The sequence below is a fragment of the Mustela nigripes genome, chromosome 2, assembly GCF_022355385.1.
Source record: "Mustela nigripes isolate SB6536 chromosome 2, MUSNIG.SB6536, whole genome shotgun sequence".
Lineage (NCBI taxonomy): Eukaryota > Metazoa > Chordata > Mammalia > Carnivora > Mustelidae > Mustela > Mustela nigripes.
The window spans coordinates 2,801,871-2,826,780 of record NC_081558.1 but is presented as its reverse complement, the minus strand read 5'-3'; the positions used below and the strand labels follow the sequence as shown (position 1 = coordinate 2,826,780).

Genomic DNA, 24,910 nt, shown 5'->3' with positions numbered 1-24,910 from the left:
CGTGTTCCCGCGTGGGGACAGACCGCACCGTGTGGGTCCATCCATGCACAGATTCCTTCAGGGTGCTCGCACCTTTGGGCAACTACAAACATGGGTGTGCAAACACCAACATAATTTTAGGAATTGAACTTTGCTCTGGGGTCTCTGACTTAGGCCTCTGCAGCCCTGTTGGCACTTTGGAGCTGGACCTGATGAGTCTGGTGGAAGGGCTCCCCTCAAGGCTTCCGGGAAATTCTCCAGGGGTTGCGCACATCTGCCTGCCAGGGACTAGAGAGCCCCATGAAATGTGCAAGACAGTAGGCGGAGGCTCAGAGGGGACCAAGGGCTGGTCTGACATCCCTCCCTCGGGTACTTGTCCGCTCAGTGCTCTGGTTTTATCAGTGGGTCAAACATCCTGAATATCCCCCCTGCATGTCTCACTGCCCGAAGCTCCTGCCACAGGACATTTGCATCATCTCCCCGTATTTTGCTTCTATAAACAATGCTCAGTTGCAGCTATGTCTTAAAGCACAACCCAAAATATTTCCTTTAGATACATTTTTTAAAGATTTTATTCATTTATTTGACAGACAGAGATCACACGCAGGCAGAGAGGCAGGCAGAGAGAGAGGGGGAAGCAGACTCCCCGCTGAGCAGAGAGCCCGATGCAGGGCTTGATCCCAGGACCCTGAGATCATGACCTGAGCCCAAGGCAGAGGCTTTAACCTCCGGACCCATCCAGATGCCTCTAGAAGGTGAATTAAAAAAATAGTGTCCTTGGGGCACCTGGCCCAGTAAATGATACATTGCACAGCTATTACCATTTTAACCCTTTCTGGGTGTGCAGGTTAGTGGCCTCCAACAGTGTCACGCTGGGGCTTGGCCCTTCTCCAGAACGTTCTCCTACTCCCAGACTGGACCCCCATCCCCACGCAGCGAGCGGGCTTTTGAGAGCCTGCGTGGAATCTTTACGGCCCTTCCAGGAAACTTGGTGTTCACGCGGGTGGTTTTTAGTGTGTGGTCTGCCTCGAATTCAGACATCGCTCTGTTCCCCCAAACGTGACTCCCAAACGGCCAATAAGCTCACCTTCAACACCTCGCTCAAGTCACTGGTAAAACTGACAGGTGACAGTCAGATGGCTGACCGGATAGGTAGATGTGTTCACCTGGGGACACGCGCACGTATACATACCCACCACGTCACGTTCAAGTCCCAACCTCCATCCGGGACCCTAGAATGTGACCTTCTCTGGAGAGACGGTTATGGAAGACGATCTGATTCGTTACCGCGAGGTGATGCTGGAGGAAGGTGGGCCCCCTAATCCAACAGGACTGCTGGCTTTATAAGAAGGGGACATCTGGACACGGACAGGCAGACCCACACGGAGGGACGGCGCAGGGAAGCCATCCAGGACTACGTGGTTCCTGGAAGCCAGGAGAGAGAGGTCAGGACGCGGAGGCTTGGGAGGGAGCGCGGCCCCGCCAACACCTTGACGTGGGACTTCCGGCCCCCAGAACTGAGATCCGGGCTACCGGGTCCGGGGAGCCCATCACGGCGGCCCTAAGAAAGCGGCTGATATATTTTATGGGGTCCATTCCAAGAGGAGGGGGGGAGGGTCAGAGAGATCTTGGAAGAACATCACGCTGCTGGTTCTGAAGATGGAAGAAAGAGATCATGAGCCTTTTAAAAAAATAATCGTCTATATATTATTTATATATAATTGAGATCAAGAGTAAAAATAAACGCTCGCGCACGCGCGCGCGCACACAACCACACACACACACCCAGAGGTGGGTCCAGGAACAGGCCACGTGTACCCCGTTCTGTTTGCTGCGCTCCCCACCCTCTTCCTCTGTCCTGGGCACCGTCCGGCTCCTGACCTTGCTGGCGTCCGGGGTCCCCTCCGTCCGGGGTCCCCTCCGCCGGTCTCCTTCTATGCTTTGATCTAAGAAGCCAGTGAAGACGTCCCCTTGGCAGTGACTTGTCCTCGGCGATTGCGGGAGGGTTCCTGACGCTTGCCGTTTTTGTCGTCTGCGTGTTTAAAGACAACTGCTCATTCTTCAGGCAAGGGTTTAGCGGCACGGCTCGCTCGGCAGAACCGTACCCTGAGCCCCGGGGATTAGGCAGTGAGTGGCCAGGCCTGGTCCCCGGAAACTGCTGGCTGGGATCGGACCCGCTTCTAGTCTCCCGCTGGCCTCCTCCTCTGCCCCCCTTTGCTGGACTCTGGCATCGGGGTGCCTAAGGACGCCCTCTCTGTCCATGCCCCCTTAGGGGGTGCCACTCAGCCTTCGAGCAGAGGAAGACCAACCCCCCTCCTGCCCCTAGCACCAAGCCCACCCTCTCTCCCCGACACTCCTGATTCATCCACTGCCTCTGGACCCCCCGATGGACACGTCTCCATCGTGAAGAGGAAAAACGGAGTCACGGCTCACACCACGCGCTCGCTGTCTTCCCAAACCCATGTGCCCCGGCCCGCCGCACGCCCCGTGCAACCCAGAAGCCCTTGGGGTTCTGGGTTGCCTCCCATCCCCCGCCCCCCACCCCGACATCCAATGCAGCCTCCGATCTTCTCGACTTGACCTTCAAAGTAGACCCATTCTTCGTTCTGCCACCGCTGTTTCCGTCTGTGCTCCCCGGAGGCCCACGCTAGGCCCCCAGCAGGCGGCTCCGTGCTCTGCCCAGGGGTCGGACAAAGGGAGCACGAGGGCGGACCATCATCTGCTTAAAATAATGCTAACGCTTTCCCCTCACACCATTTTGGGGCACCTTTCCATTTTTTAATGTTAATTTTTAAAAAATATTTTATTGATTTATTTGACAGAGAGAGACAGCAAGCGAGGGAACACAAGCAGGGGGAGTGGGAGCGGGAGAAGCAGGCTTCCCGCGGAGCAGGGAGCCCGATGCGGGGCTCGATCCCAGGACCCTGGAATCATGACCTGAGCCGAAGGCAGATGCTTAACGACTGAGCCACCCAGATGCCCCTTTAATTTTAATTTTTTGGAAGAAAAAAATTTTATTCCTCAATAACCCCACATAGATACTAACGGAATGTGCCATCCAGCAGGGACCGGGACCACACAAGTTCCCAGACTTTGGAACCAGATCGAACATGGTCACCCTCATAGCCTCCTACAGGGACACTTCTTTTTCTTTTTACTTTTTTATTGTGATAATCTATCTATGGCAGAAAATTCACTATTTCAACCATTTTTACCTGTATAAGTCCATGGCATTAAGCACATTCATGTTCTCATGCCACCATGCCCACCTTCTGTCTCCAGAACCTTCCATCCCCCCACACAGAGACTCTGTCCCCACGAAGCACGGACTTCCCACCCTCTGCCCCAGGCCCAGCTCCCACCCTCTCCTCTCTGTCTGTGCAGACAGGACTCCTCTGGGCCCCTCCTGGGAGTGGGGTCCTGTGGGAGGGGTCTTCCTGGTCCTGGCTGCTTTTGCTGAGCCCCGTGTCCTCGGGGTCCCTCCACACCATGGCAGGGGTCAGGGTCCCTTCCTTTTTCAGGCCGAGTAATATTCCAGTGTATGAATGAGGCCTAATTGTGTTTCTTCATTCGTGTGTTTTTTTAAAGATTTTTATTTATTAATTTGAGAGAGAGAGAGCGCACGCACAGAGGCAGAGGGAGAGGGGGAAGCTGACCCTCGCTGAGCAGAGAGCCCGACTGGGGGCTCGATCTCAGGAACCTGAGATCGTGACCTGAGCCGGAGGCAGACGCCTAACCAACCGAGCTACCCAGGTGCCCCTTGTCCATTTGTTGATGGGCATTTGGGTTGTGTCTACATTTCAGCTATTGGGGAAAATGCTGCTGTGAATACGGGTGTTGCTTTGCTTTTTAAAAATTTATGTCATCCACGTACCAAAACATCCACTCTTTAAAGTTTATGATTCAGTGGTTTTCAGTGTACTCAAAAGTTGTACAACCATCACCACAATCTAATCTTGGAACATTTTTGTCACCCCTAAAGGAAACGTGTGCCCATTAGCAATCACCCCCACACACTGCCCCATGAGCCCCTTCCCATCCATGGAGGAGCCTGGTCTGGGCGTGTCACACGCGTGGACTCACACCCCGTGGGGCCTTCTGTATCTGGTTCCCTCCCTGCGGGTCGTGGGCTCGGGTCTGTCCAGAGGCGGCGCGTGGGGGCCTCGCCCTGCTCCCCGCTGATACTCCCCAGTGTGGACAGACGCACTGGATGCATTTATCCATCAATGGATGGACATTAGGACTGGTTTTCATTTGTGGCTCTTAGGAATAATGCTGCTGTGGGTTTGCCTCTGCACGTTTCGCTGTGGACCAGATGCTATTTGTCTTGGGCACACGCCTTGCCGGGCTAGAGGTTTAACTTGGGGAAGTTAACTTCTGTTTCACTTTGGGATTAAGTGCTGGCCGGTCACGGCAGCTGCAACATCGTGGACTCCCCCTGCGGGGACAGGAGAGCTCCTGTCTCTCCCCATACCCACCAACACTTGCTGTTGTCTGCCTTTTTAACTCAGCCCACACCAGCAGGGGTGAGGTGGTGTCTCATCGTGGTTTTGATTTGCATTTCCCTAATGACTAGTGATGTTGGGCAACTTTTTTGTGTGTATCTTTTTTTCTTTTTGGTAGATCTTTTTTGGAGAGATGTCTATTAAAATCTTTTTCTCATTTAAAACAATTGGTTATTTTGTCTTTATGAGTAGGTTTAAGGTTTCTTCACCTATTCTGAGCAGCAGACCCTGACCATAGCTATGATTCGCAAATATGCTCTCCCCTTCCGTGGGTTTTTCTTTCACTTTCTTGATGGCATTCTCTGAAGCGCAGAAGTCAAGAAATGTGACTTTATTTTAAATTTCATTATAAACAATATGTGCGTCGGGGCACATATTGTCCCGGCTCAGTCAGGAGAGTGTGTGACTTTCGATCTCACGATTCTGAGTTCAAGCCCCATGTGGGGCATAGAGATGACTTTAAAAAAAAATCATGATGCAAAATTCAAAAGATCAAAGAGAGTAAACACAGGGTCTCTAACCCCAGTCCCCATCCCCTTCTGGGGGGATCATCCCCCATCCCAGAAGCAACCCCTGCTTATGGTGACAAGGATTAGCTGCTCAAAATATATCGGTTGGCAGCCTGGCCAACATACTTCGAATTCAAGTCCATCCATCCACTCGCTGTGTGTCTTTGTCAGATTACTTGCCTTCTCTGGGTCTCTGCACCATCATCCTGTTGCATTCAAAGGTGGAATTCAGAAATCCAGAGCCGATGTTCCTACCTATCCCGGAACAAATTTGTTCTGAAGCAAGTGCCAAGCATTTGTTGATTTTCGTGTCGTTTTATTGCTGAGATAGAGCTGGTCTAGACACACCCCGAGAACCTTTTCGGTGAGCACCTTATGGGGGTCTGTCGATGAAGTAAAAAATGCATCAAGTGTGTGTGTGAACTCGTCATCTTAGAAATGCGGGTTTCATCACTGCCCTGCCAGGAACGAGAGCTGGGGTATGGCCCAAACAGTAGTAGTAACATCGATAGAGTAACATCTCTCTCGTATGGAACACTTCTCTCCTGCCCTGCCCTCTTGTGCTGTTTAAGAATGTCACATGTAGGGTGCCTGGGGGACTCGGTCGGTTGAGTTTCTGCCTTCAGCTTAGGTCATGATCTCAGGGTCCTGGGACTGAGTCCCATATTTGGCTCTCTGCTCAGTGGGGAGCCTGCTTCTCCCGCTCCTTCTGGTTCGTGCTCTCTCTCTCACTGTCTGTCTCTTTCTCTCAAATAAAATCTTTAAAAAAAAAAAGTTACAGGTACCATCCTGTGTCTCCCTTGTTAGAACCCTAGGAAGTCTCTATCATTATCCTCTGGAAAGGACTCTGAGGATCAGAGAGGTTAAGTAGTCTGGGCAGGGTCACACAGTAACAGTCAGAAGGAGACCTGCACAAGGTCACCCAGTAACAGTCTTTTATAAGGCTATTAGCTTTAGACTGGGGTTCCCCCTCTGGCCTCAGTTTGCTCATATGGAAGATGGAAATTATATAACTCCTGCCTCTTTTCAGGACGTGTGGAGAATAAGATCCAACGCCAACCTTCTATATGCATTCCCTTCCCATTCCGAATCAGGTTATCAACCGTAGAGCAAGGGTGCCGGATATTCGAGGTTAGGTGGCGCAGGAGGGAAAAACAGAGTCACCCCTGTACTGGCCGAGTGGGTGGAGCTTGGGGTGAGGGGCGGTGAGACCACCGGGGAATAAGGACCGAGCTAGTTATCTGCCGGAGACCAGACCCAACCCTGAGACCTGCCAATTGTCTTTCTGCTTGGCCCTTCTAATCCCGAGGTTGATGGCAGGGTGGTTTAAGGAAGGAAGAAGGGCTTATGTCCCAGGCAGGGTCGTTAGAGCGAAGTCCCTGGGTTCCACCCTCAGCCGGGACCCACGTGGCCCTTCGCCCAGTCCTTTCCCACCTACTAGGGGCTGGTTTCAGGCTGCAAGTCCTGGGGCTGTCACTTCCCCTCTGGGGGCCTCCCGGGTTTCCCCTTAAAGCCAAATTATTATTACAAAAGCCGAGTCAACCCGTTTGGGTGTTGAAAGGCGCCTTTAATATGTTGTGCGTAGAAGTAATAAAGTACACGGGGCGGTGGGAAGCTTTGAAGTCAGAGAAGGACAGACTGACTTCGCCTTACCCATGGCAGCGCAAGTTTCCTGCCTGGAAGGTAATGTGGTAATGATAATAGCAATAAATGAGTATAATGCGATTAGATGTTAGAATGGAGGTAAACAGGACCCCGGACAGAGCCAACCACTCGAGAAGCCCTCTGGAAAAGGCAGCTATCAAGCAGGTGCCGGCCCTCTCCGTGCAAGGGAAGGAGGAAGGGAAACCTGCGGCCCCGAGCCCCCCACGCGGCGGACCGCGCCCGCCAGCTCTCCCCAGGCGCCTACTGTGTGCAGCGGGCAGCCGGCCGGGCCGGGTCAGGCTGTTCTCACCGCTCGTCCCCTCCTCCCCCTCCCCCGTCCCCCGCCGGACCTCTCCCACGACCGGGGAGGAAGTGGGAGAAATGGACAGGGAAAAAAAGTTGGGTTAAGCCAACGCCTCCCCACTCCCCATCGCTGCCTCTCCGGAGCCACGCAGACCCTGGCGCGAGCGGCCCGCAGGACCCAGACGTCCGGGGCCCGGGCCCCGTCCAGCCCGGCCGCCCGCAGTTGGGTGGGGGAACTCGGAAAGCCGGGAAAACAACCGCCCAGCCCGCCCCTCGCCAACCCCTTCCCCCGCTACGCCCCTGGCGCAGCGGGCGGAGGCGACTCTTTTATATAATCGCGGGCAGGCAGGTTGGCTGCTTCATTTAGGGACCCAGGAGCCCAGCGGACCCAAGCCGTCATTCGAAAGCCCGCCCCCGGCTCCCTTCTGCGTCTGGGCAAACTGAGGCCCAGGGAGGGCCGGCGCCGGGCCCGGGGACCCCACTCCCTCGCGCCCCCACCCACCCCCAGCAGCCCGGGCCGCCGCGACCCACGCCCGCGTCGGTCCTCGCAGTGCGCACAGCCCTCCCCGCCCCCGCTGCCATCCTGCCACGCCCCGGGCGTCGGGGGCAAAGCCCGCGCCCCCCCGCGCCCGCCTCTGCGCAGAGGCTGGGGGCCTGTTTATCTGGAGGCCCCCACCCCCCCTCCACCCCGGGGGGCCCGCTCCCCCCGCGCCCCGGGGAGCTCTGGGGCAAGATAAGCTGGCAAGCTGGCACGGCGCCGCGCAGCGGGGCGGAGAGGTCAGAGGAGGGGGGGCGCGCCGGGGGCGGGCTGGACCCCCCCCCAACTTGACAAAACCTAATAACAGCCCGGTCTCCCCGGCGCAGCAGGCGAAGCCCCACGGGAGGGCAGAGACGTGGCAAGAGGGGACCTGCCGAGCCTGTTCTGGCCTCCGAGGCCGGGGTGGGGGGGGCGGGCTGGGCGTGGGGGGGGGCCGGCGGCTGCGGCACCTTTAAGACAAGGGAGGACCCCTCTTGCCCTCGGAGAAACCAGGAAGGGAGTCGCGAGCATCATACGGGGCTTTGGCTGTACTGTACAGTTACTGTAGGGGCAGTGACGCCGCCGCCGCCGCCGGAGCGAGGGAGCGACGAGGGGAGAGCGCGAGAGGCGGAGAGCGAGAGACGCGGACCCCGGAGGCGAGCGGCCGAGGAGCCCAGTCCCAACTCCGGGCCCCGGCCCCTCGCGCCCCGGCCCGGCCCGGCCCCGGCCCGGCCGCGCGAGGTAAGTCAGCGCCCGGCGCGGCCCCCCGCACGGGGTGCAGGGCGGGGACGGGCCGGGGGCGCTGCGCCCACCTCTGCCCTCCCGGGAACGGGAGATCGCGGAGCCGCGGACGCTCCGCAAGTTTCAGAGGAGGGGGTGGTTGGCAGCTGCCCCGAGGCTGAAGGCACCCTGGATCCCGAGCGCGGGGAGGGGTCGCCGCCCGGGAAGGGGAATTGGGGGCGAAGTGCATGGACTTGTGCCCCAGCGGGCCCCCCCCCCCGCGAGTGCATGGCTTTTCGGGGATCCCAGGCGCGCGGAGAGCGGGGGAGGGGAAGCGGGGCCGCATTGAGGGTGGGGGAAACCGGCGTGGGGAGATAGGGGGGCGCGTCGCGTGCTAAGTTTGCAGCTAGGTACTGGGGGTGCTCTCGCCCCCCGGGGGCCTATTCGGTGCTGCGTGCATACGTTGGAGTTGGCCAGGGTTGAGCTCCATGGGGGATGGGGGGGAGGGGGCTGAAAAAACAGGGAGGGGGGCTTTGCAAAGGAGGGGGAAGGGGTGGAGTGTCCCGGTGGGCGGGAGCGGCCGCGGGGACTTCTGGACGTCGTAGTCCCCACGCCGCTTGCGGCTGGCAGGTGGCAGGCGGCTCGGACTACACGTCCCAGGGTGCCTCGCGCCGGCGGCCCGCCGCGGTCCGCGGGTAGGGGCGGTGCGGAGGAGGGGCGGTGAGCGGCGGGCCGGCGAACCAATGGGCGCGGGCCGATCGCGCGGCGCGGCGCGGGGGCGGGCCGAGGCGGTCTGGGGGCGGGGCCTGAAGCCGGGCTCCCCTCGCCGGGGGCCGGTGGCGGTCCCCGGCTTCCGGCTGCGCGGCCCGCGGGCCGGCCCCCTCCCCGCCCCGGGGCCCCTCCCAGCCTGGTTGTGTAACCGTCCCCAGCCCCCCTCCCCTCGGCCCCCCGCCCCGGGGGGGGGGCCCCCCCCCGGCGCCCCCCGGGGAGGGCGGCGGCCCGAGCGGCCGCGCGGCGCAAGCGAGCCCGGGGATGCGCGGCCTAGTGCAGGCCGGGCTCGGGCGTGGGGGAGGCGGGCGGGCGGACCCAGATCCGGGGTAATTTGCATCGCCCTCCCCCCAGCCCGGGTGGGGATTGGCCGCCGGCGGCGGGGGGTGGCGCGGGGCCAGGCTCACTGCCGCCTCCCGGCCCCTCGGAGGGAGCCAGCCCAGCCGCAGCCGCCGCCACCGCCGCCGCCGGGGCCGGGCCCCCTCGCCGCTGCCCCGGGAAGGAGGTAGGAGCCCCCGCGCGGGCGGCGCGGCGGGGGCCCGCGGGCCGGGGCGGGGGCCGCGCGCTGCGGCCGGGGCGGGGGAGGGGGCCGCTTCCTGCCCCCGCCCGAGCCTGACTCAGCCTTGGGTGGGGGGACCGGCCTGGCCCCTTGCCCTGCCCGCGCGCGGCCGCGCGGCTCCGGCCCCCGAGGAGGGGGCGGAGAGCACCCCTGTTCCCCCGCCCGCGCCCCCAAAGCGCGTGACCCCGTCTCCTCTGGCCCGGACCCCCTCCTTCCCCTTGACGCCACCACCACGTGCGAACGCTGAGCCCCGGCAGGGGAGGGGGTGAGCTGGTGGGATCCGGCCCCCTCCCTCGCTCTTCCTCCCTCCCTGGCTTGGGAACCCGCTCCCTCCCCCGGCCCAAGGCCTGGGAACCAGGCAGGGGCCTGAGCTGAGCGCTGGGGAAGGTGCACCCTCAGGCACAGGCCTTTGCGGGTTCTGGGAGGCACTGCCCGCGCTGGCTGGCTGCGGGGGAGCCCCGTGGACCGCAGCAAGAGACTGCTGTCCAACCAGGCCGGGGCACCTAGTGGGCGCCCACTAAATGTTTGGGAAATGCAGCCAGCAGTGGAGTGAGCGGCAGGGGGAGGTCGACAACTAGCCTCTCTCTCCCTCTCTCTCTCTCTCCCCCTAGCCAGGCGGCGGAAGTGAGAGAGGTGTTGGTGCCCCTTCCCCGCTGTGCCCACCTGGTTCACCCATGGGTAGCAGGCTTGGTTTACTCCCCCCTCCTCACTGCCAGCTGCCTCTGGGAGCAGGGCTGGCTGGAGAGGGCATCCGGGATTCCATGTCAGCGCCCCCCCCAACAGGGCCAGGGCGTAACCCTGAGTGTGCCGCTCCCTCACTGGGGGGGCCCTCCACACGACCCGCCGATCACTTCCTATTGGCAGAGCTGGTATTGGGAGAGGTCGGGGAGTCCAGGCTGGGCCCTCCTGCTGCCGGGCCAAGGGCTCCAGGCAGGGGGCATTTCCCCCAGGGCCACCCCCCATTGGGGCCCCTGGAGCACACCGGGCCTGGCACTTGTCGGCTGGGCTCGGGGCTCTGTTTACCGCCAGCCATCGCTGTGGCGACGGGAGCCTAGGGGAGAAGGGGGGGCAGGAGCCAGTGACGGGGAGAGCGAAGCCCTGGGATCCGCATGCCTAATGAAGGAAAGAGGAGCCAACCGGGACACTGAAATTTTAATTCGTGGGTCACTTTGGGGGGGTATTTATTATTTAGCTCTGATTGGCTGCGTGGTGGCCAGTCAGCACCCTGGCCCGGGCCGGGAGCCACGAAACTCTCCACGCTAGCGGGCCCGGGAGAAGCAGTGTTAGGGCTGCGGTGGGGAGCTGGTGTGCCCTTTTCTGCGTGTGGGATACCGAGGCCCCGCAGAGCTCAGCTTCTGTCCAGCAGGGCAGGCTCCCGAGGCAGGAGCAAGCACCTGTGTTTGCTTTTTTCCTTGCTTTCTCTTCCTCGGGGCCCTCCAACCTACGGCTGCTTCAGGCTGGCAACCCCCCCACACACACCCCAACCCCGGCCACTGTTGCCTTCGGAGGAAGCCAAGGCAGGGAGAAGACCCTGACGAGGGGGCTTACAGCAGCCTTGGGAGCCTGTGGGAGCCTGTGTCGTGGTGAGGCGGTTGGGGACCAGGGCTCAGGGGCAAGCGGAGAGCAGCCCAAGGTCACCTCACTGGAGCAGGGTCTGTCCCCTGTGGTCCTGCCTCCCAGCTCAGGATGAGGCCCAATCTTCCTTCCTTTCAGCGGAGGGGCGCCCACACCCCTGTCTTCCAGAGAGCCTGGGAGTTGAGAGCAGGGGTCTGGAGGCCAACTGGAGCTTTCCTGGGGCTCTCGAACCCCTTCCCTTTGCACAAAGAGGACAGTGAGACTCAGAGAGGGCCAGCGAGGTGCCCAAGGTCACACAGCACAAACCCCTGGCCTCTCATGTCCCAGTCTTTTCTGGCCGGCCCTTTTACGACTTGCTGAGGCCTTTCCCACCCCCTTGGAGCCACAGTCCCGCACCTTGGCACCTTGGCCCCTGAAGACGGGCAGGGCTCTGGGTTTTATGACCCATTATACCCAAGATGACTGAGGTCACCTCGAAAAAGCCGAGTCTCGGGGCCGGCTGCTCTGCAGCAGAGCTGGCCCAGGTCTGCGGGGGTTTCGAATGACGCCCTACCGGCTGCTCTGTGACGTTGGACAAGCCCCTCAGCCTGTTGGAGTCTGGATGTCCCCCCTCGTAAAGTGGTGTTACGGGGTATTCTGCGGTTGGTGGCTGCAGGTCTGCCTGTGTTCTCGCTCCTTCCCTCCCCCCATTGAGGGAGCCCCTAGGTCAGTTCGGGGCACCACCTGGATTCTGCTGGAGTGTGTCGCCAGCACAACCCCTTGAGACGTGCGGCAGCCCCCACCTGTCACCTTGTGCTCCAGGCACCTGATGGGCCATAAACCGCCCTGCCACAGCCCTGGGCGGTGGGGACCAGAGGAACAGGCTTGGGTGGGGGCCAGGGTGGCCCAGTCCCAGCCTACCCCTTGCCCCACCCAAGGTCTGCCTGGGGACGTCACTACCCCTCTGTCCACCTCAGTCTTGCCGTCAGCCCGAGTCTCTGGGCCTGAGGGTTTGGTCAGTGTATCCCAGGGAGCGTCAAGGCCTGGGAGAACCCCTCCTGCATCCTTCTCCTGAGGACCAGGGCTCCGGACTCCAGGCCTGCCCCAGGCTCCCCGTGTGACCTCAGGCAAACCTATCCCTCTCCTGGGCTATCACAAGGCAGTGCTGAGGGGGCGTGAGAATAAGCTGTCCTCAGCCCCAAGGCCCCCAGGGGAGGGGGATTTAGTCCCTTGCTGGTGCCCCGGGGGCAGCGTGGAGGAGCGGGGGAAGGAGCCCTGGCAGGACCAGTTAGACAGTGCAGAGCTCAAAGTCAGCTCTGTCCTGTGACCCTGGGCAAGTCCCTTCCCCTCTCTTGAGCCTCAGTTTCCTGACCTGTAAAGTGGGTCAGTGATTACAGACCCTGTGATGCTTGATGTCAAGATAATCGAGATCAGGCCCCCCACCCCCGAAGCTGTGGAGGAGCAGCTCCTGCCCTTGGGGCCCGAGGCCCGAGTCCGGAGTACCAAAGCGCGAAAGATACCCGCGGAGAATCCGGCGCTTGTGAGGAGTATGGCCAAAGGACCGGCCCCTCCATCTGTCCCCCCAGCAGGCTGTGAACAGCCACTCAGTGGAAGTGTCCCCACCCACGCCTTTCTGGTTTAACTGGAAAACAAGGCCCGGTCCCACCTCCCATCAGGATGTGTTTGATGGGAGGGAACTTGGCGGCTTTGTGGGCACGGGACACTAGGGCCCCCCAGTAGGCGCCGATAGGCCGAGCTCCCCTTTGGGGCTTGGAGGCTGAGCCCTCCGCCTGCCCAGGCTGGGGGCGGGGGTGGGACTGGTGCAGGCACCTCCTGGTAACAAGCAGGCCTCCGGGGAGGGAGGAAGAGGCTGGAGGTACAGAGGAGTCTGGCTCCTAGAGGCTCCCCAGGCCTCTTCCTGGCGTTTTGTACAAGCAGGTGCAGCCTGAGCAGGGGTGGGGTAGGCAGAGATGGGATTTTGTGAGGCTTAGATTTACTTACCCCAGGTGATAGGCGGCTCGTTCCTTCTAATACCATGAACGGCCTCTCTCTTCCTGGGGCTTCCTTTTGGAACCCGGTACTGGTGTCAGGGCTGTCACTTCCTGACCTGTGACAGCGCTCAAGAGCGTGGGAATAGGGTGAGCCTCAGCCCCACCCATGAGTTGGGGGTCAGATGGGATCCCCATGACCTCCTTGTCACCCTTCCCCCCTGCACTTCCCACTGGGCCCGCAGCCTTCCTGCCTCTGGCCCTTTAAGGCCTGGGCAGGAAGCCCCTCCCCATTTAGGGCAATAATGGACACATAAAATGGCCGAGGGCCTGTTTGCTGGTGTCTGGCCTGGAGGGAGGCCTCTGAGGACAGGCAGGCTAGGAGCCCGGCAGCCACGCCAAGCCCTTGGTGCCCCCCACTCCCTAATCGGGACGCTGCATTCCTGTCCCATTAAACCCCAGGCCGGGGACCGGGCCAGGCAGGGATTGGCACCAGGTCAGGGCGGGGTTACCCGTTGGGACCAACCTTGCAACACAGGCCGCTGGCCTGGGAGGGGCCGGGGGTGGCTGGGTGTGGGCCTGGCAGCTGCACCTGGGCACCAGACTTGCTGTGTGACCTTGGGCGGGCCACCCACCCTCTCTGGGCCTGGGCCTGGTTTTCCCCTCCAGGTGACAGCTCCTCTCCCCTGGCTTCCCCTGGGCCCGCCCCCACACACTCCCTTGACACACAGTAGGTGGGGAGGGGCTAAAATCCTGCAGTAGCGTTTAGAGATTAAGTTCCAAGGCGGCCCCCCCACCATGCACAGAAGAGGATCAACAAACAGCCTCGTTGGGCCTCTGGGGACCAGTGCTGGCACACAGTAGGTCCTCAGGCAGAATTTGCCCAGTGGGTGAGAGCGGGACCCTGGGCCTAGAGCAGCCGCAGTCCCCTTGCTGCTGTCGTGACCTCTGAGGAGACCGGGGCACAGAGACCCTGCGTTCTGCCCAGAGTCCTACCACTTGGAAGTGGAAGAGCTGGGGCAGGCCCAGGCTGCTCTGCGCGGCATATAGTAGGTGTTAGAGTTCCCTTTGGGTTCCTGTCATTCTCTTCTGCGGGTGAGGGGTGAAGAGGCCTTGACCCCTCACTAAGCTGTCCCCAGCACCCCCCCACCCCCGCAGGACTCCTCCAGGAAGACATCACATGGCCATTAACCCGCCCACCCTGGGCTGCCCGCCCCCTCTCCTTCCTGAGGGGTGGGGGAGAAGGAGGAGGCGCGCCCAACCCTCACTTTGCACCCTTGACCTTGGGAAGCCTGGTAGATGTGGCCTCCTCTCCCTGTCCCTTTCCCGGGCACCCACCTCTGGGCCTTGGCCTCTGCTGTTCCCCATGCTTGGGACGCCCTTCCCACAATCCTGGGGTCCTTCCTGGTGGCACCTGCTCCTCCTGGGACCAGGGGAATGAACCTCTGACCTCACCTTGGGGCCCTTAGTAGTTGTTGCGTGGCAGTGGCTCGGGTCTGCTAGTCTGAGTTTCAGCCCAGCCGCTGGTCTGCTGTGTCACCTTGCCTCCTCACTGCTCTGAGCCTCTCCTTGTCTTTAAAGCCCAGGGTTACAGTGGGAAAGATGAAGTCAAGGTGCCTGGTTAGTGCCTGAATTAATTCCTGAAATGTCCAGGGCACAGAGGAGGCCCCAGAAGGGCCGAAACCGGCCCGGGTTCTGCCACCTTGGTGCGGCCAACGACCCTGGGTTAGATGGGAGGTGGGACTGGGGAGCCCGGTGGCGAGGTGGGCGGGGCTGGGTGTGGGCTTTCTCCAGCGCCTGGCTCTGTGGTCTTCGGTTCATCCGGTTTGCTGCGCCCCTACTGTGCGCCCGCGGCGGTGGCGGGAGGGGGTGGGCGGGGAGCACAGAGAGAAGGGGTGCCCCACCTCTAGCCCAGGAGGAGCCTGCTGAGGCCTGCCCCTCTGCCGCCGAGTCAGCACCCAGCACCCCGGAAATCCCGCAGAGGCGAGCGCGGGGGCGGAGCTCTGATGAAAGATGGGCCTGGTGGGTGTGGGCCTGAGCTTAGGGGGACCCCCCCACCTCCCGCCTGGCCGGCGTGGGGGTGGGGCTTCCCGGAGAAGAGGAGTTTCATTGGATTGTCATTGCCAAGGAAACCGCCTGGTGTGGGGGCACCTACTAGGCGTCAGGTGTGAGCCGGGCCTGTTGGAGCGCAGGAAGCCGTGAGGCTCTCCCGGGAGAAGACGCAGGGCCCAGTGGGTGTGGAACAGACGCGGCTCTTTGCTGCTAGGAGCCCACCTGACCCAGCGAGGGGGCTCAGCTGCCTTTCCTCTCCTGGCGTACACCGTCTTCTAACTCTTTCTTAGAGGGAGGCACCCAGGAGGCCTGGGTGGAGGCCATGGCCCAGGGTGTGGCGGGCAGGTGGCCTGTGTTCCTGGAGAGAGGGTGTGGGCCAGGTGTCTGCAAAGCCAGTTTGGTTTCCAGGGTGAGGGACGAGGTGATGGCTTGTTGGGCTGGTGGCGGGAGCAGGGACATGGGAGGCCAGACCCAGAGGGTCAGGGTCGCCGGGCGCCCGGGCTGGGGGTCCAGGTGTGTCTGGGGGCCCCTGTGTTCTCCTCTGTCAGTGGACGAGACCAGTGGGGGTCATGCCGCTCTCGCGGGGCAGGGGGGGCTCTTTGGCCTGTATCCATGCTCCCAGGCCAGGCCCTCCGGAGGATGTCTTGTGGTTACGTGGGGAAAGAGATGCTCTCGGACCCGGTGTGGACCCCAGGACTTGACCTGCTGCCCCACACCAGTTCCGAGGCCCAGGCTTGCTCCTTCCCAGCCAGGTGGTTTCCAGCAAATGAGAACCTGGGCCTCCTCACCCTTGAAGTAGGGCTGTGCGGGCCCCCTTGCCCTGCGGGCTCAGTGCCCGTGGGAAGGCGGGGGCGGAGTGGCCGTGGAAGGGGGGCCGGTGAATCATCCGAACTATCTCAGGGCCCGACCTTGAGGCCCCCAGAGACACCTCAGGGTCCGAGGGGATGCTGGGGCACCCCGGTGGGGGGGGGACAGATCAGCCAGGGTGGCCATCTTGAGGCGGATCAGAAGGGGGTGAGGAGGGCCAAGGCCAGTCTGATCCGGAGCCCATCTGCCCACTTGCTCCCGGGGGCCTGGGGCCAGACAGCAGATGGTGGCAGGGGGTGGAAGCCGCCATGGGGGCTCCTCCGAGGCTTCCCGGGGCTGAGCCTCTCAGAAGGGGTCAGCCTCCCATCTTCCTGCTCCCAGCAGCCACTTGTCAGCCTCCCCCCCTGCCAACAGGCTGGCGGAACTGAGGGGGGAACCGAGCAGCTGGTGCGGTCAGCGGGAAAGAGGGCGGGCCAAAGAGAGAAGCATCCTGGGAAGTGTAGTTTGTGCCTGTGTGGCTGCACAAAGGCCTCTGTGTTGGCCCCAAGGCCTGGACCCCGTCCCCAGGGCGGCCCAGGCTTGGGACCGTTCCGCCATGGCCTTGGGGCTGGCCGCACAGACCCTGGGCTCCGTGGCCCGCCAGGCTGGCCCTGCGAGGTGGGAGGGATCTGGGTTCGAGCCACGCTGGGCTGCTTGGCGCTGGGGGCTGGCGCTCCAGAGGTCCTGAGGAGGCCGAGGAAGGCACAGCTGCATCCCTCTCCTGGGAGACGTCGGGGGGCTCTGTCCTGGGAGCCGACCGGCCAGAGGATTGTGGGTTGTGTTGGGTGGCTCGGGGCAGCCAGGGGCTCCCCAGAGAGGGCGGAGGGGTGCGGACAGGAGCCAGAGGGTTGCACAAGCGCCCGAGTGGTTGGATGAGTCACAGCCCAGGGGAAGGCGGAAAAAAGGAGTGGGGACGAGGGGCAGGACGGACTGAGCGCCGCCCCCGCCGTGGCCGGCTCTTCCAGAGCCCTCTGTTCATTTAACGGATGGGGAGACTGAGGCCCGGGCCGAACAGCAGTGGCCTGGGTGGGCCTGATATGGGCAGGAAGCCCCCAGCCCCCTGCTCCACCTCCGCAGGGTTCATCCGTGGCAGGCAGCGGAAAGCAGTCCCAGGGCCAGACTGCTCCTTGGGGGCTCCCCCGGGTTTGTTGTGCCGTCCCTGGCTCCGCCCCCCCGGGCACGCCTACAGCCTGGTGACCCCAGCCTGGTCTCTAGATCTTAGCCTCTTCCTTTCCCTCAGAGCCCCCCAAGTGAACTGGGCCTCACTGGGAGGTGGGAGGGAGGGTCTGGGAGGCCAAGAGGCCAGGCGGACATGGACCCTTGGGTCATGTACCCTAGGTTTGAGCTGGGGTGCAGTTGTGGGGCTGTGGGCACAGGTCTCCTCCCCGAGGCCTGGTTTCTCACCTCCCTGGCAGAGATGATGCTGCCCCGGGGGGGATGGCGCCTGGTGGGTGGCTTGTGTCAATGCCTCCTAGAGAGGCTGGGTGCAGGGGCAGAAGCCAGTGCTCCGCGTCATGAGGAAGCAAGTCCCGGGAGGCATTCGTTGGGCACCTGCTGTGTGCTCTCGCCCCGCTGCAGATCACCTCTGGGGTGGGTCGTCTGGTGGGCCCTCTAGTGGAGGACAGGGCACCAGGGTCCGCCCCCTGAGGCATCCAGCGTGGGTTTTGCCGATTTCATCTCACCTTGAGATGCTGAACTTGAGGTGCTGAACTGTACCCCCCATCCCCCACCCCCTGCCTTGGACAACTGAGGCTGGGGGGCAGGGCGGGGTGCCCCTTTCCCAGGGTCCCCGGCTGGCACCCTCACGAGCACTCCCTCCCCGGCGCTGTAGGTCTCGGCGCGGAAGATGGCCGGCGGCGTGGACGGCCCCATTGGGATCCCGTTCCCTGACCACAGCAGCGACATCCTGAGTGGACTCAACGAGCAGCGGACGCAGGGCCTGCTGTGCGACGTGGTGATCCTCGTGGAGGGCCGGGAGTTCCCCACGCACCGCTCGGTGCTGGCGGCCTGCAGCCAGTACTTCAAGAAGCTGTTCACGTCGGGCGCCGTGGTGGACCAGCAGAACGTGTACGAGATCGACTTCGTCAGCGCCGAGGCGCTCACGGCCCTCATGGACTTCGCCTACACGGCCACGCTCACCGTCAGCACGGCCAACGTGGGCGACATCCTCAGTGCTGCCCGCCTGCTCGAGATCCCCGCCGTGAGCCACGTCTGCGCCGACCTCCTCGACCGGCAGATCCTGGCGGCCGACGCGGGCGCCGACACCGGGCAGCTGGACCTCGTCGATCAGACCGACCAGCGGAACCTGCTCCGGGCCAAGGAGTACCTCGAGTTCTTCCAGAGCAACCCCATGAACAGCCTGCCCCCCGCCGCTGCCGCCGCCGCCGCCGCCTTCCCCTGGTCTGCCTTTGGCGCGTCCGACGACGACCTGGATGCCACCAAGGAGGCCGTGGCCGCGGCTGTGGCCGCCGTGGCCGCTGGCGACTGCAACGGCTTGGACTTCTACGGGCCGGGACCGCCGGGCGATCGGCCCTCGGCTGGGGACGGGGATGAGGGCGACAGCAACCCAGGTCTGTGGCCCGAGCGGGACGAGGATGCCCCCACCGGGGGCCTCTTCCCACCCCCCGTGGCCCCGCCGGCCACCGCTACGCAGAATGGCCACTACGGCCGGGGTGGGGAGGAGGAGGCGGCCTCGCTGTCCGAGGCAGCCCCCGAGCCCGGCGACTCTCCGGGCTTCCTGTCGGGTGCGGCCGAGGACGGGGACGGGGACGGGCCCGAAGCCGACGGGCTGGCGGCCAGCACGCTGCTGCAGCAGATGATGTCATCGGTGGGCCGGGCGGGGGCGGCGGCGGCGGGGGACAGTGACGACGAGTCGCGGGCGGACGACAAGGGCGTTGTGGACTACTACCTGAAGTACTTCAGCAGCGCCCACGACGGGGATGTTTACCCAGCCTGGTCGCAGAAGGTGGAAAAGAAGATCCGGGCCAAGGCCTTCCAGAAGTGCCCCATCTGCGAGAAGGTCATCCAGGGCGCCGGCAAGCTGCCCCGGCACATCCGGACCCACACCGGGGAGAAGCCCTACGAGTGCAACATCTGCAAGGTCCGCTTCACCAGGTGAGCCAGTCGTGGGGGCGTGGCCGGGGGCGGGGTTGCTGCAGGGGCGTGGCCAGGGGTGTTGCCAGGGCCCTTTGCCTCAACTGTAGGCATGTGTGGACCCCTCCCCCACGTGTGGACCCAGCCACGCGCTCGCACGCATGCGCACAGCGCGGGCACGCGCAAGGGTGGCGCGGTCCTGCCTGGAGGGGTGCTCCTTCCGTTTTTGGGCACCTGCCGCCCCTACGGCCCTCGGGGAGCAGCCTTCGGGTGCGGGGGGAGCTTGGGTGCTCACCACGGGGAGTGTGCGGGCGCTGGGGCCGAACCACAGGAGGCTCAAGGGGAAGGCACAGGGAGTCGCTCTTCTTCTTTTCCCAGGGGTGGTTCTTCTCTGCTGTGCTGGAGGCGGATGTTTGCTTTGGGAGGGGGTGGCTGCCCCATAGGGCATCGGGAGCTGTGTTATCTCCTTGAGTCTCCTGGGAGCCCTGGGGGCCTCACTGTCCTGGGCCAACATTTATGGCACACTTGCTGGGTGCTGGGCCCGGTCCTAGGCGGTGGGGACCCAGGAGTGCAGAGACACGCTAGAGGTCCTGTGTGGGCGAGGGGGCACATCTGAGGCGAAACCACAGAATTGGTAACGTGAGTTGGCAGAGCTACAGGGAACAGAGTGGGGGGCAGCAGCTGTTTTAAACAGAGCCAGTATCCCAAGGAGGCAAGGGAAAGGCAACGTGAACAGCCGGTGCAAAGGTCCTGAGGCCAGTGGACTTGGGCGTTGCAGCTACCTGTGGAGGGAAATGGGCCTACGAGCTACTGGGCTTGGTCCACAGGCAGGAGGAGTCCGAGGCCAGGCTAGGGGAATTTGTGATTGGATCTTAAGAGTCCAGAGCTGGCTGGTTGGGCCTTGTGGACCAACCCAGTGGAGGTGGGGGGCTGGCGTGCAGGGGCCTGGCCAGGCTGGGTGACTCAGCATCACCCCCTACCCCCACCCGCCCTGGGGTTCCCCCAGCCACGCCCACCCAGGCTAAAGAAAGAGGCCATTGTCCCAGCTTCCCGGTCCTGCCCCATGGGGACAGGACAGAGGGGCTGACCTCTGGCCCCCTCCCCAGCAGGCCAGGAGAAGAGGGTGTGGCCCTGACTGCAGGGCCCGGTATCCCCACGACGGGCCAAGGGTGTAGGGGGGAGGGAGGCAGTCTAGTTGGTGGCCCAGCCCCCACCCCTTTGGTGAGCTTAGGGTGCTCAGAGTCTTGGGCCCTCCCTCTTTCTCCAGACAGGAGTTCTAAGGCGTCTGTGGGCCCTGCCCTCAGGGGTCTCTGGGTCCAGCAGCAGCCTGATAGAGGCCCAGCAAGCCAGGGTCTAGAGAGGTGACCAGGCTGAGCAGAGGCCTGGAGCACCCCCGTCCCACTCCCCCAGCTCCCCTAACCAGAGGCCTGACGCAGTTTCATTCTGACCTGCTGTACTCGTGGTTACCCCACCCTGACTCGGGCTGATCCTGTTTGTCATTTGGGGAAGCTGAGGCAGGGAGAAGGTCCCTGGGCTGTGCCTCTTCCCCCATGTGCCCACCTGGCTCCTCTTTGCCCCCAACCCAGGGCCCCAGCCCCCACGCCTTCCTCCAGGCCAGGGAGCCCAGGGGCCCCTCTGAGTCACACTAGAGAGTTGAGTAAGCGGGGCCTGTGGCAGCCGGGGCTATAATTACCCGGACCAGGGCTGGGGGTGACGAAACAGGCTGCTTCCACCCCCACCCCACCACTGTGCGGCCCCTGACCCGCTGTGCAACTTGGGTCAGGTCACTTTCCCTCTCTGGGCCTCACGTGGGGAAATCTCTGTGCACTGCTTGCATAGTCCGAGGGGCTGCTGTACCCTCTGGACCCGGCCCCATGCTAGAATCCAGGCAAGGCAGCCGGAGGACTATGTTAGCCAACTTTGAGTAGTGTGAGAGGAAGGGAACTTGGCGACTGCATCCCCTCACTGCTGACAGACCCGGTCAGTCCAGGGAACGATGAGTTCACTGTGGCCTGAGTTCCATTGATGCACCTAGAAGTAATAAGGCTGGAGAATAGGCAGGAGTGTGGTTGCAGAGTGCCAGGTCTTGACCCTCAGAGCAGTAGGGAGTCAAGAAAGGGTTAGAGCAAGTAAGGATACCAGCTCTGTGGATGATTCCAGAGGGAGGGACCTGGGGCTAGAGGAACCTCGGGGAGACCAAGTCTCTGACTAAGGGGAAAGCCTTCCTGGAGGAGGAGGGCATTTGAGATGGGGCTTTGAAGGATGAATAGGAGTTTGTTACTCCTGGTTCTGACCAGGCTGGCCACATGTGAAAAGTGAGAGACCTAGTGTATCTCAGATGTTGCTGGCCGGGGCTCCTGAGACCCAGGTCTCTGCCCTGCCGAATGGGTCCAAGCAGGAGCCCTCTCCTGTGACTGCAGACCAACCCAGTGCGGGAAAGCGTCATGTGAGTCACTGCTGTGATTTTACATTTTCTGATAGCCACAAATTTAAAAAAGTTAAAGGGATGGGTGAAAGTGATTTGAATCCTACTTTGTATCCTTTTTTAAAATACATCTAACATGTAACCAGTGTGCCAAATCATAAATGAGGTTTTTTTACATTACATTAACCAGGTAAAGTCTTCAGAATCTGGGATGCATTTTGCACTTCTAGCAACTCTCAGTTCGGACAGGACATGTTTTCAAGGGCTCAGGGGCCACGTGCGAGCAGTGGCTGCTGGGGGACAGAGCCGCAGCTGGCCTGAAGTTGCTTAAGGCTGACAGGCTGACCAGCTTTGGGGGCCCGAAAGGCCCCAGGTTGAGCTAGGTCCATGCTGTTCCCTGTGGGGCAAGATGGGCAGGCAGAGATCCCAGAATCACCCCGATCCTGCTGTCTTGGGGCTCATGGTCCAGTTAGGCAGACAGATGAGGAACAAGGAAACAGGCATGAGAGTCAGATGGTGGTGGTGTGAGGGACGTGGGGTGGTGTCGACTGTAGGGGGTGGAGGGACCTCTCTGAGGAAGTGACATTTGAGCTGGAATTTAGATGTGAAGATCTGGGAAGAAAGTGCTCCAGGCTTCAGGAAGAACACATGCAAAGGTGCTGAGGTAGGCATGTGCTTAGTGTGTTGCTGTGACAGCCAGGAAGCTGGGGTGGTCGGAGCCAACCAAGAGAAGCAGAGGTGCTGGGAGAGTTGATGGGGCCTAGGGGCTGTGGGGTGGAGACTCATGGCCCCAGGATGCAGGATTGCTGGTATTAAAAACCAGGACAGCTGCCCCCCCCCCCATCTGTTACCAAACACCCCAGCATTCTGCCTTGTGCCCTGCAGTATATTTCAGACCCCGGAATAGGGCCTGGTGCTCAGCAGGCACTCCATCAAAGTCCCGGGGGGAAGCCCTTATATCCCTCCTTCTATGGCTAAGAAAAGGGGTTCAGAGAGGTTCAGCCGTTGTCATGAGGCCACACAGCGAGTGATCCGAGGCCTGTTTCCATTCCTGTGGGCCCTCGGCGCCTCCTTCGCCCCAGAGCGCCCAGCAGTGCCCCTGCTCCAGCGCCGATGTCTCACATCCCCAGCCAAGCCAGCGGGTGGGGGGTGGGCTGCGGGGGGGCCCCCCCGGCTGTGCCCGCTGACCCGTCGCCCCGTCCACAGGCAGGACAAGCTCAAGGTGCACATGAGGAAGCACACGGGCGAGAAGCCGTACCTGTGCCAGCAGTGCGGGGCGGCCTTCGCCCACAACTACGACCTGAAGAACCACATGCGTGTGCACACGGGCCTGCGTCCCTACCAGTGTGACAGCTGCTGCAAGACCTTCGTCCGCTCCGACCACCTGCACAGACACCTCAAGAAGGACGGCTGCAACGGCGTCCCCTCGCGCCGCGGCCGCAAGCCCCGCGTCCGGGGCGGGGGGCTCGGGGGACCCGACCCCTCCCCGGGGGCTGCCGCCCCGCCCGGCGCCCCAGCCCCGCCCGGCTCCCCTGACGCCCGGCGCAACGGCCAGGAGAAGCACTTTAAGGACGAGGAGGAGGACGAGGAGGCAGCCAGCCCCGACGGCCTGAGCAGGTTGAATGTAGCGGGTGCCGGCGCAGGGGGGGGCGACGGGGGCACCGGGCCCACCGCCGACGGCAGCTTTGCGGCCGGACTTGCCTGAAAACCAAAAAGAGAAAACAGAAACCCGAGAGAGAGAGAGAGAGAGAGACAGAGAGAGAGAGAGAGAGAGAGAAAGAGAAAATCACCCACCACCCCCCCAAAAAACACAAAAAAAGAAAATCTATCTATATACAGATATCTATATCTATATATATATATACAGATATATATATATGAAACGTCACAGAATCTAGGGTAGTGCTTTTCTCAGATTTTTCTCCTTCATGATGATCTCTCCCTCCACGGGGACCCTCGCCCCCGCTCCGGCTCCCCATCCCCCCACCCCGTCGATGGGTTTCGGGGCTCACTTTGGGGTTTTTGTGGGACACAGATGCGGAGTCCCCCAGACGTCCCCCGGCACGGAGTCTGGGGTCCCATCTGAGGCCTGGTCAGGGCCCCAGGCCCCAGGTGGAGGTGAGGGTGGCCGTGGGGGGCTGGGGACGGGGGGGGGGGGGGTGTGGGCTTTTGTTTTCCTCCCCTCGCTGGTTTCTATGAGTCTTTCAGACAGGACCTTAAACGCTCTCTGTCCGCTGTGAGTGGACGTTAAAATGTACCCCGTCCCCACCCCCCACCCTCCTTCCTCAGGGCACTTACTAAGTGGGGGTCTCCCCGCCTCCCGTTCCTGCCTGTGGTCCTCTGTGTCTCCTGGCCGCTGTGACACAAATCTATTTATTTCCAGGCCTGGAGAGAGGGGAGCCCCGGGGGGTGGGGGGGGGCGGGGGCACCAGGGCGGCTCCCAGGGGCTCCCGCTGCCTCCCTTCTCGGCACTTACACCCCGGCGGACCCCCACCCCCACCCCCACCCCAGACCTCCGCTCAGGGCGCCCCCCCCCACCTGCGCTCCCTGACCAGGCCGCCCAGACCCCACGAGACGACGTTTGGAGATTCGAAACTTTTTTGTCTTCACCCTCCCTGCCCCTGCCCAAGTTTTTAAAGCACTTTTTAGATTTTTTTTTTTCTTTTCCTCCTTAAAAACAAAATTTATATATAGATATATATAGATATATATATAAAATATACTTTCCTCAGAGGAGCTGACAACAGTGTGGGGCAGACCAGCCCAGAGCAGAGGGAGCCCAGGGTCTCGTGGTGGCAGGGAAGAGAGGAGAGAGTCCAGAAGTTCCAGTGTCACAAAAGCAATAAAAACAAGATTTTACAAAACGAAAGGAAAAACAAAAAAAACAAAAAAACAAAAACAAAAAAAAACCAAAAAAACTTAAAAAAAAAAAAAAGACAACCAACCACAAATAGAAGTCTCGGCACTTTGTAACAGAACGGGTACTACACTTTATCTTAATTCTTAATTTAAAAACATGTTTACAAGTCGCAACCAACTTCTATGAAAAGTTGAAAAGACAAAAAAAAAAATAAAAATAAAAAACAGAGAGAGAGCGAGCGAGCGAGAGAGAGCGAGAGAGCAAAAAGAAAATTCCTAAAAGTCCATTTATTTTTGTACAAAATAATAAAAAAAAAAACCCACCACAGATGCAGAATCCACTTCTGTTCCCCGAGGTGAGGAGGGGTCAGGAAGGCACGGGCCGGGGCTGAGGCCGTTCGTGCTTCGCCACGGGGCCTGTGCTGCAGGCAGGACCGTGGGGTTTTTGTGTTTCTGCCGTGTCCCCCACCCCCCTTCTGTCCCTTTTTGGTTCTGATTTGGAGATGTCTCGTCACCCACCAGCCATACGATGGCCGACCCATGTCCGCGGGGACCGTCCTTCCTGGCGTCCCCAGCTCAGGGATGGGCC

At 61.6% G+C, this 24,910-nt stretch overlaps 1 protein-coding gene across 2 annotated transcripts; it reads left to right on the top strand.

Moving 5' to 3' along the window:
* The first annotated feature begins 7,765 nt into the window (after positions 1 to 7,765).
* Positions 7,766 to 24,649, top strand: ZBTB7A (zinc finger and BTB domain containing 7A). Of its 2 annotated transcripts, none has more exons than XM_059388664.1 (3): positions 7,766 to 8,198; positions 17,776 to 19,058; positions 22,669 to 24,649. In XM_059388664.1, exons 2-3 carry the CDS (start codon positions 17,791 to 17,793, stop codon positions 23,165 to 23,167), a joined length of 1,767 nt encoding a protein of 588 aa, XP_059244647.1. In that variant the 5' UTR covers positions 7,766 to 8,198; positions 17,776 to 17,790; the 3' UTR covers positions 23,168 to 24,649. The 2 variants fall into 2 exon arrangements, with proteins under 2 accessions (XP_059244647.1, XP_059244646.1); XM_059388663.1 differs by lacking the exon at positions 7,766 to 8,198 and adding an exon at positions 9,184 to 9,450.
* Positions 24,650 to 24,910: the final 261 nt, after the last annotated feature.

Excerpts from the sequence above, each read along its gene's own strand:
- ZBTB7A (XM_059388664.1), top strand. The coding sequence starts at position 17,791 with ATGGCCGGCGGCGTGGACGGCCCCATTGGGATCCCGTTCCCTGACCAC. Across the intron at positions 19,059-22,668 it reads TGCAAGGTCCGCTTCACCAG|GCAGGACAAGCTCAAGGTGC; the intron begins GTGAGCCAGTCG and ends CCCCGTCCACAG.